The sequence below is a fragment of the Gossypium hirsutum genome, chromosome A04, assembly GCF_007990345.1.
Source record: "Gossypium hirsutum isolate 1008001.06 chromosome A04, Gossypium_hirsutum_v2.1, whole genome shotgun sequence".
In the NCBI taxonomy this organism is placed as follows: Eukaryota; Viridiplantae; Streptophyta; class Magnoliopsida; order Malvales; family Malvaceae; genus Gossypium; species Gossypium hirsutum.
Window position 1 is genome coordinate 82010419 of NC_053427.1, and position 11473 is coordinate 82021891.

Sequence of the window (11473 nt, forward strand, 5' to 3'; positions counted from 1 at the left end):
AATAGTCATAGACTCGAGACCCAGATAAATTTTGAGTCGCTTACCTACGACCTAGTCAGATCCTATCAGATGGATACACACGAGACGTATAGCTAGAGTGTCAGTCCTATGTATAAATACTCGAATGTTTCCTTTAACGAGACACACAGAAAATTACTCAACAAATAGTTATATAAAAATTGGAAAAAATTGAATACTTCAAAGGCAAATGATGCATTCAGCCTTTTTATTTTCATTCCATGGATACATATAAAAATTATATACCCTTAAAAGTCATGTTGCAATAAAATAACAACTATATTTCATGGGAGAGAAAATGCAAGTTGTATTTAATTAGAGGGAAAACCCAAAAGGAAGAACAATTTGTAATCTGTTTCATGTAAACTATAAAATATATACTAGGTAAATTTTTTCCTAGTTTATATATTTATTTTATTTCATCATATATCAAAGATGATCAAAGATCAATCACCACAGCCATTTTTATTAAGACAATCGGAAGACGGTTTAAGTTTTAAGACTAAAAAGGAAAATACCAAAAGCACGCCATTCTTTAAATTCAAGTTATGAGAATTCAAAGCAACCAACATATATCTTAGTTGCAGGCATCAGGGTTAGCCAAGAGGTAAGCTTCAACAGCCTTGTAAACTCCTTCACTCCCTTTGATTTGAGCCTTGATCTCATCTTCAGTGATCACATAGTCGCCAACAGTGTAAAATTTCATCGAGCTCTTGCAAAGGCTTCCTCCACCTGCAGCTGCCTCAAACTTGTTGTCATAGCTGATTTTCTCAAGCTTGTCCCCCAAAGGTCCACCTTCGATCAAACTATAACTGTATGACAAATTCTTGTCGTCATGTCCTCCAATCTGGTGCTTCATATATTGGAATGGAAGGCCTACACAAATAAATACTTGTTATCAAACATACTCTCATAAAAACACATTTACAGAAAAGAGCAATTAAAGAACTAACCTTCAGCAAAGTTGATCTTTACGATACTTCCAGGGCCAGGATTAGCTTCAACCTCAACACTCTTGACTGCCTGAGGAGCAGCCTTGGGCCAAACCTTGTCAGCTTCAAGAGAAAAAGCCTTGAAAAGCCTGGCAGGGGCGACTGGAGAGGTAGACTCATAGTTATAAGTGACAACACCCATGATTCTAATATTACTTGGGAGTTTTTGAGTTGAAGGAAGAGAAGAAAGGGATGACTAAATGAATGTTTGAGATGTGGGATAGTGGAGGCCTAACATGCTATTTATAGATTTAACTTGAAGCTTAAGAACTTTATTATTCTCATTTTTTAATTGGATTAAATCTAATTTTCAATGAATTGATGCTAGTCAAAATAAGCATCCCATTGATGACTCCAAATTTTGTAGCAGATTGTGTTCTACTTATTCATGTTCAACCTATTGTGTTGACAGATATACTTAGGATTCAATTAAATTAATTTGATGCATTGACGATTTTTATCAGCATTCATTAATTATTATTTTTTTTAAATTCAAAATTTAATGGGTTAGTTGTATTTTTTTTTAATATAATGAAAATGACATTGCAATAACACTTCTTAGAAAAATAACCAAGTTATCATTCCAACTCTACTGCTCAGAAGCAGTTCCAATACTCTGGTGTTTGCTATTCGGAATTGCCACTACTTTATTAGACTCGATATGAATTTGGGAATTTATTAAAGTTACCATAGAGTTTATTGAATCTGAAAGAGAGACCTTGGTATTTTTAACAGTCTTAAAACGCTCACCACGATATTTAATGGTATTATTAAGAACCCAACCTTTCCTCATAACAGTGCCTGCTTTCCCAACTGTCCAACGTAGTTTTCAAATTGAAATACCATATTTAGAATTCGCCAGGTCACCAACCTCCAAAGAATCATTATCATTAATCCCAATATGATCCCTAAAAACCACAGTCAATTAATGCTTCATAGGATCAATCACATTTGAATTTAGAAATAACTCCATTTCAATCGAACCTTCGAAAGTTGGATGATAGTGAGAAGTGGCATTTAACCGAGGAATTCCTAAAAGTTGCAATTCTTTTTAAGATGTAATGTTTATAAGTCAATGAATTTTCAATATAATAAAATGAATGCAACTTTAATTAACTACTTTATTATTTTAATAAGGTAATCTACAAAAATAGTCACTTTTGTTTGCCTCAGATTACATTTTAGTCACTTATGTTTGAAATGTTACGTTTTAGTCACTTATGTTACTATTTTGTTACGAAGTGATCACTCTACCGTTAAGTTTAGTTATCTCTCTAATGGTAATCCTATGTGGTAGTCTAACTAGATTTTAGATGTCAACTTGGATTTCTAAATGGGATGAAAATAGATTTTTAATTAAAAATTTAATTAGTTAAAAATTTTAAACCTAAACCTTAACTAAAAAATCTGTTCATCTCCTCTTTTTAATTTTTCTCCAGTCTCTTCTTTTTTTCAATGGTTTTTTTTTTCATTTGATTGGAAAAATTATTATTAAGATCAAAATAGTTGAAATCAAATTGACTACTTCATAAAGATGGATTCAATGGAGGGTTCAGGTATGTCTTCTTTGCATTCCTCTATCTCTTTTATTCAATATTGAAAAACAAAAGATTGGATTTTTTATGTTTAATGAAAACCCTAAATTAAAATTCTTGATATGAATATTAACAACTAAAAGAATTTCAAATCAGAAAAAAGGGATACCCACAAAGGGTTTGTGAACAAACAAGCCGATTCAGATAAAAAAATCGGATTGAGAAACTAATTATTCAAGAACGTGAAGAATTGAAAAATACAATGATTAGAACAAAAATGATTACCATCTTCTTATTTGTCGACAACCACTTCATTTTAAGTTTTAGAACATAAAATTGTCGGTGAAGAAGACATACTTGGACCCTCCATTGAATCCTCTTTTGTTTTCGTACGTGAATATTTTTTTTTGATGATAATAGCTTTTTTAGTCAATTGAAAAAGAAAACTAAAAAAAAAGGGGAGATGAACGGTTTTTAACTAAGATTTAGGGTTTAAAATTTTAATTAATTAAATTTATTTAATAAAAAAATCTATTCTCATCCCATTAGGAAATCCAAGTTGGCACTTAAAATCTAGTTGGACTGCCACGTAAGATACCGTTAGGGAGATAACGGAACTTAACAGAAGAGTGATCATTTCGTAACAAAATAATAACATAAGTGACTAAAATGTAACCTGAAACAAACAAAAGTGACTATTTTTGTAGTCTTCCCTATCCTAATATTGGTTTGATTTATTATTGAAAAAATTAAATGTAATTAATATTTTTAATGATTTAATTTTTTTACGCATATTTAACAATTTAATATAAAACAATTTGATAAAAATTCTCTAAAAAATTAGAAAATAATAAGTAGATAAAAGCCCGTTATCACTTAATGAAGAAATAATTTTAATTAATTTATTTATTTTAATATTATTTTATTTTATAAAAATTTCAAGATTAAATTTTGATTTTTGAACAAGGTAAAATATTTAAAAATTAATGATAAAATGTAAAATATTTTTTATAATTTACAAAATATATTAATTTAATTATATTCAATAATTAATTTAAGTAATATATCAGATAATTTTATAACTTAAATTCAATATTTAAATTTTTAATACTTAAATTTTTAATTTATCAAATAATACTTTACCCAAAAAAATCCTATGTAAGAAGAAGTAAACAAAGTATAATATAATATAATATAATATAATATAATATAATATGATATAATATGATATAATATAATATGATATAATATGATATAATATAATATAATATAATATAATTATTGTCAAATTTTTGGGAAGACTATCTAGAAAGCAAGTAGCCTGCAAAAAACGTAGTTGAATATAATCCATCCATCTATTTTTATATTATATATATAATATAATATAAGTCTAAACTTTAAAATTAACAAAAATAATATCTAAATATGTACTTTTATTTATTTTATTTAATATTAAAATAATAAATATTTAAAAATGAAGTTCACATAATATTAATGTATATTAAAATTAATAATGAAATTTAAATACATAATTTTATTAACTTAGTATTAAAGTTAAAATTAATTAAAATTTTTTATTTAAGTGTGTATTTTATTAATTTATTTAAACTTAAATGAGTTAAACATATAAAATTAAAATCTATTATTGTAATTAAGATATATCCTGTTAATAGAATTGTAATATTCTCGCTACTAACTTACCGTTAATTAAAAAAAAATCAGGTTGACAAATTCTATAAAATATTTGAAAATTTTTAGTTTGCAAAATAGAAAGGTTTTATTTAGAAGAGGAGTCAGGGATTTTTTTTTTAGCTAGGTGTGATCGGTCACCTATAAAATCATATTTTAATAAATATGTTATAATAAATGTAAATAATGATGATAGAATGATCGCAAAGCAATAAAAAAAGAAAAATAGGAACACATAAGAAAACCTTTCGGGAAAAATCACAGGCAGAAGAGGGAAAATTCACTGTTGTTGAAAAACGAATGATTAAGAGTTGAAAAACCTTATTCTAATCAAAATCAAATAGAAGAAGAATAGTTCTATATGAATTCAACTTGGGATGTATGGTCAACTCGAGGTTGTAGCCCACCATAGATCTCCTCATTTTGTCATTGTATTTATTTTTTTCAACAAGTAATGTGATTTGGGACATACAATCTCTAACAAAAGAAATTTAAAAATCTCTTTTAAAATGACAATTTTAAGGTTTATGTTGAAATCCAGAGGAAAGTCAAGTTCGAGAGTCAATTTTGCGTATGGAAGATTATGACACCCTACAAGATTCAAATTTGAACTCCCCTAAATCCAATAACAATTTAAATTATATCGATAATCAAGATTAAACCTATCTACAAGTTTGAGAATCCTAAGGGATTTAAACATTTTACAATATCCTTTAAAATTACATATATTCATTATGGTAACTCTAATTTTACTAAAATGTTTCATTTAGTTACTAATGCTTCAAGTAGAAAGACTTTTGTATGTGTTTTACGAATTGAGCCAATTCAAGTAAATTAAACGAGTCTCATTTAATTAATGGATCTCGTTAGACAACTTTATATGCTTTGATTCGTGACCCGTTACATGTTATTGTTGACAAAAATACCAAAAAACTATTTTTTATATGAGAACAAAACTTATGGATTCACTTGGTTTAGGATAAAAAAAGATCTCATTACTAATAAGCATCAATAAAATCATACCGGACACAACAAAAGAATTATGGGTCATATTGCTTACTTATTTTTAATATATATGAAAATTTTCACAAATTTTATTTTTGAAATTTAATAGAATTTTATGCCTCAATATTTAACGGAATCACTGCCACAAGTTTTATCGAATTCATCGTTGTTGCTTTTTTCAAAAGAAATTTAAATTTTATATTAAGATTAAAATAAAAATTAAATGCAACATAAGTTAAACATAGAAAATTAAAATAATTAGAAATTGTAACTAAAAAATGCGCCAAGTTGTCTGTGTCGACCTATCCGTGCACGCCATCAAACTCGTTTCCTTGAAATGCAAACAAATAATAACTTTAAAAAAAAACTCAAAACTAAATGGACTGATACTGTAATTTACCCCAAAAATGGTTCAGGGACTAAGATTGCAAATTCCCTTTTCTTCTCTCTTTTCACCCCGACATTAAGCATGCAGCAAAGACTTTAATTATGGGCCCCATCATTTTTATATTTTTTATATTTTTATTTCTTTCCCTTATTTTTTTCTTTCTTTTTTAATTATTTCTTTTCCTTCTTATCTTCACTTTCTCTTTCTACTTTTTTCTTTCCTATGCAGTCCTAGCCGCCGCTTAATCAGCCGCCGGAGTGATACGAGCTGTTTGTTTCTGAGGAAAAATCGAGGAAAAATCGAGGAAAAAGAAAATGATATTAGGCGACTTTTATTCATCAGTTCCGGCCTGGCATGAAGGTATATCTGAAAAGTAAAAAAGTTGTGTGCAAAAATATAAATTCAAAAAATAGCTTTGAGTAAAATTAAAAAATAAGTCAGGTTTCGAATAAAATTTTTTATGTCAGACACGAATTTATAAAAAAAAATCTACTATTTTACTGCTATTTTTTATCGTTTTGTTGACATTTTACAATTTTATTATTATTATATGAATATTTTATAACTCTAATTTTATTGTTAAAATTATTATTATTTTAAAAATATTTATTTTTATATATTGCATATTTTTTAATATTATTTAAGTATAATTTTTTTAATTTTTTTAATTTGTTAAGAAATATTTAATATTTTTTAATTTGTTAAAAAATAATTATTTTAATATTTTTAGTATTTTAATATATTATATTTTTTAAAAAAAGTATATAAAAAATTTAATACAAATAAATAGAATCAAAACAGATTTACCTAAAATTTTAAACTCATTTTCGGAATAGAAAAAAACCCAAACCCGTCAAAAGGGTATAAAATTCTGTTAGTACCCAGCCCCCACCTCTATTCCTCAGCCTTTACTGTTTATAGAAAAAAAGGTGGTTAGGAAAATTTTTATGGGTTGTTTGGGTTATTATAACAGTTACAATAACTCCCAAAACACACCGTTTATTTAAAAGGCCCTCTACTGTAAAGACGCGCCGTTTCACTTCATATATTATATTATATTTATAACACGGAGCTCCGATCGGGCACCACCAAAATACTCCTCCCTCCCTATTCTCTTCAAATCTTGGCATAGATTTCCCAAAAGACTCATAATTCATGATATCATTCCCACATTCGATTTTTTATTCCAGTCTCCTAATCCGACCACTGATCCAGCCTAAAATTGAGATAGGTTGCTCTCCTCCACCCTTTCTCTGTCTTCACCGTTCGGATTGATAAACGGAGCTCCGACGCCTAAGTGCTGAGAAACCCGAAAGATGGGTTCTCTCTTCTCTTTTTTTTTTTTATTTGTTTGAATACTGACTTGTTTGGTTTGCAAGTGTCACGGTGGAGTTCTCTTTCTTTCTTTCTTTCTTTTTTTATGTATTTGTATTTTGGTTTCCTGTTTGCTAGGTTTGGGTTTTGGGTTGCTGATGATCGGTTGGTTCGGCTGTTTGGAGTGGGTTTCAGTTTAGGGGCTCGGTCGTGGTGTTGATGGTGGCTGGTATCTGCAAAATGGTGGTGGTGTCTTGTTGAGGAAATGAGGGTGAGAGTGCGAGAGAGTGTGTGAGAGCGAGCTAAGAGAGCGGGAGAGGAGCCCCGATGATTTGTCAAAGTCGGGGTGGTGATGGATGCCAGTAGGGGCACTGTTTTGGTTCAGTGATGGACTGGTATGAGTGGTGAGATTTAGAGTTGGCAGAAACTTGGGAGGTGAGAGGGATGGCCGGTTGGAGCCGAAAGAGCGGTCGAGAGTGATGGTAATGGAAGGATTCTAGGTAATCGAGAGGTGCCCACTTTTCCTTTGTTCTTGGTTGTTTTATGGAGGAGGAGGATGATGGATTGATGGAGATGGGATAGGGTGTCTACAGGGTGATTGGTGTGCAGGGCATGGGGCGGTAGGTTGGCTGATAGGAGCTGGTTGTTGGTGGCAGTGATGGAGTGTAGGGACTGATTTGCAAAAAGAGAGAAACTTAGGGTCAATTTTGCAATATTTTCTTTTTTGGTTTTGTAATTTTTGTGTATTTCGTAATTTAATAAAATATATAAAATATTAATTATATATATTAAAAATTATAAAAAAAATTAAACATTAGTGGGCTAAAACCCAAAACATTAAATTAAAAGAAGGGTAAACTATAAAAATAGTCATTTTTATTTAACTCAGATTATGTTTTAGTCACTTATGTTTGAAATGTTACGTTTTAATCACTTACGTTATCGTTTTGTTACGACGTGGTCACTCTACCATTAAATTATGTTACTTCCCTAATGATAATCCTACGTGGTAATCCAAATAGTTTTTAAATGCCAACTTGGATATCCAATTGTTAGGATGAATATAAGTTTTTAATTAAATAAATTTAATTTGAACTGCCATGTAGGACATCTAAATTGGCATTTAAAACCCATTTGGACTACCACGTAGAACTACTGTTAGAGAAGTAATAGAGCGTAATGATAACGTGACCACTTCATAACAAAATGATAACGTAAGTGACCAAAACGGAACATTTCAAACATAAGTGACTAAAATATAATTTAAGGTAAATAAAAGTGACTATTTTTATAGTTTACCCTTAAAAGAAAATTATAAAAAAACCCAAACTTAATTTAAGTTCAAATCCAATTTCAAATAACTGAAATAAAATTTTACAAAAATCCAGTAGGCTCAAAATTACATTATAAAGCAAGTGGAGCCAAACGAAATTCCATGGTTTTGAATTATCTGTTTATTTTCTATATAATACTTAAAACTAATTATAATTTCTCTTAACCCATAAATTGAAAAATAATGCTCTTCAACACATTCGAACTCACATCCTCTTACATTTGTCGATGCTCATGCTGAATGAGTACAATTTAACTTAGTGATAGGAAAATTGTCTTGTGGGTATAAGAGTTTGGATTCAATAATATTGTAAACTTACAATTAATTTATGAAATTCTAAACTTTTAGATAAATTCTTAATAAAATTTGTTACAATAATTTTTTTGATATTTAACAATTTTTGGATAATTTTTTTGTAAATAGATACATTATTAAATAATTGTATAATTTTAAATTTTAAATAAGAAATTTTACGCTTTTAAGAAGATACTTATTATTAATATACAACTATTTTTTTAACATTAATCTCATTAGTTATCATATATGCTCTTTTTAATATAATACCTAGAACCATCCATAAATAGGAGGATAGTATCCTTTCGCGCACTCGAACTCACGACCTCCTACACTGATAACAATATCGATGTCAATCGAGTTAAAATTCATTGGCACTAAATTTATATAAAATGTTTCGGAAATAATTTTTAAATATAAACTTATTAATAAAAAAATGTTAAACATAATAGGAATTTCATAATTATACAAAGCTTAACTAATCTATTAATAGGAAAATAAAATAAATTTCATATTTAGAAATGCTAATTTTTTTTCATGGTATAGTATCACATTTATATTAAGTTTTGAGATTATTTAAAATTTTAAGTTAATTTACGATTTGGTCAATATGTTAAATTATTCTAAATTAGAAGGTTTGAATTGATAAACTAATAATAAAAAGATTACGTTCACACTTAATAATATCGTGTAACATTGTAGTTTACCGATTCATAACAAATAAAAATAAAAATAAATTATGATAGCTAAGAAAAGAATTATAATTTGGCATAATGATTTTTTGGCCCTCCAATTTTACAAAATGTTTTAGTTTTTTATTTAATTTATTGTCTTTTTTAGTATTTAAACTTAATTTTTTTATGGATGAAAAAGTTATTTTTTTTATCTTTGTTGATTGTTTTGTGGATGACAATTCAACATTTAATTAAATTTTTAAAAATTTCAAAAATTTAATATTTTTAAATTAAAAATAATTAATTTATAAAAAATATTTCTCAATATTTTTAAAATTAATTAATTAATTAAATGTTAACATGCCATCCACATAGCAATCTATGTGTATGTTACATCAGCAAAGTTAACAAACATTAATTTTTTCTCTCATTTTAGGGTGAATTGACAAAAAATACAAGTTTAAGGAATAAAAGAGACGAAAAATTAAACGAATGACTAAATTTTTTTTTTTGTAAAATTGGAGGGCCAAAAAGTCATTATACCTTATAAATTTATAATAAAATGTAAAAAAAAAAGAAATTATAAGCTATTAATAATTTTTAAACATTTACAAATGTCATTGTAAATCAATTTAGGTTTAAAATTATATCAAATATGAGGAAGAGTTATAGATAGTTTTAGGCATTGTATAAAAAAAAGATAAATTTAATATATATATATATATATCAAATATGGGTAAAAGCATAAAAAAAAATCATGTACTGTTGCATTTTAGTTCTCTACTGTTAAAATATAGTGTTTAGATATAAGGTATAATGACAAATTTAACCCTCATCTTTTATATATGTATTCACTTTGATCCCTACTCTTTTATTGAAGTAAATTAGAAAACTTTGAAACTAACAAAGTTAAAGGGTCAAAAAAGTTTTAGTGACAAATTTTAAAACAAATCAATTAAGCTCTTTTAAATTTTTAAATTTATTTTAAAATAATAAAATTTATAAAAAAATTAGACAAATTTTAAAACTATAAATTTTAAAAAATATCAATACCGGTCATTATTGTTATTTAATCTAGGGATAAATTATGATTTAGCCCTTAAACTTGACAACTCTTTTTAATTTGGTCCCTGAACTCTTTTAGTCTATATTAATCCTTGAACTTGATAGTTTTTTTCTAGTTTTGATCATCATAAAAGATATAACATTCTGAGATTGTATCACATTATCACCTGAAAAATTTATAATTTATGTGATGGTCATATCATCACATGAATTAAAACTGGGGAAAAATTTATTTTTAAATTTTTTATAACTTTTAAAAACAATTTTTTATAATTTTTAATTAATTTTTAAAATTTAAAATGACTAAATAAATTTTTTAATTTGTTACTAAGGCCTTTTTGATCCTTTAACCTTATTAATTTCAAAAATTTCTGATTTACTTCCAATAAAAGAGTAGAAGTCAAGTTGAATAAAGGCTAAATTTATTATTATGTCTCATATATAAACACCAAATTTTAACGAAATGACTATTAGAAACTAAAATAGAAGACAAACACTCCAAAAATACAATACTTAATTTATTAAGGGAGCTGTGTTAGTTCTCAATAAATAATCTTCTACAAACTTTTCCTGACAAAATTAATCAATTCTCATTGATAATATATTAATAATATTTTGATTTTCCTAATGAATAAATTGATCCGAAAATTGATATGAACAAATTAATTAAGTAAAAGATCAATTGATTTAAATTTTAATAATTTATTTAATCGAAGATTGAATAATTTCACCACTTATTCTTTGAGGGTGCTCAAACGGCCGGTTTGCTTAATCACCGAACCGAATTACTATTAACTGAAATATTCGAAATGTAAAATTCTTTTAATCATTAACTGAACTGAAATATTTCGATTAAATTTATATTTTTTTCTTTTGGTTAAAATAAATATAAAACATATAAAAATTACATTACCAATATTAATTTTCTTTTATTTAATAGTTTAAAAAACTTTAAATGGAGGTGAAAATAATAAATAAGACATTAAAATTACATGAGTCATGAAATTTAACAACTAAACACTAATAAATCTTGAAAACAACAAATATTTCGGGTAATTAATTAATTTCAAAATGAATTAATTGATAATTAAAATTTCAAAAATATTAACTAATCGAAACAAAACTAAAGTTAACTACTAACCGATTAATCGAATTAAATTCATTCC

General features: G+C 26.8%; 1 protein-coding gene across 1 annotated transcript; it reads right to left on the bottom strand.

The window, feature by feature from the left end:
* Positions 1 to 380: 380 nt before the first annotated feature.
* On the bottom strand, positions 381 to 1430 carry LOC107915337 (pathogenesis-related protein STH-2). Its single transcript, XM_016844503.2, has 2 exons — positions 972 to 1430; positions 381 to 894 (listed from the first exon to the last, which is right to left on the bottom strand). The coding sequence occupies exons 1-2, from the start codon at positions 1150 to 1152 to the stop codon at positions 596 to 598; spliced, it is 480 nt and encodes a 159-aa protein (XP_016699992.1). The 5' UTR covers positions 1153 to 1430; the 3' UTR covers positions 381 to 595.
* Positions 1431 to 11473: the final 10043 nt, after the last annotated feature.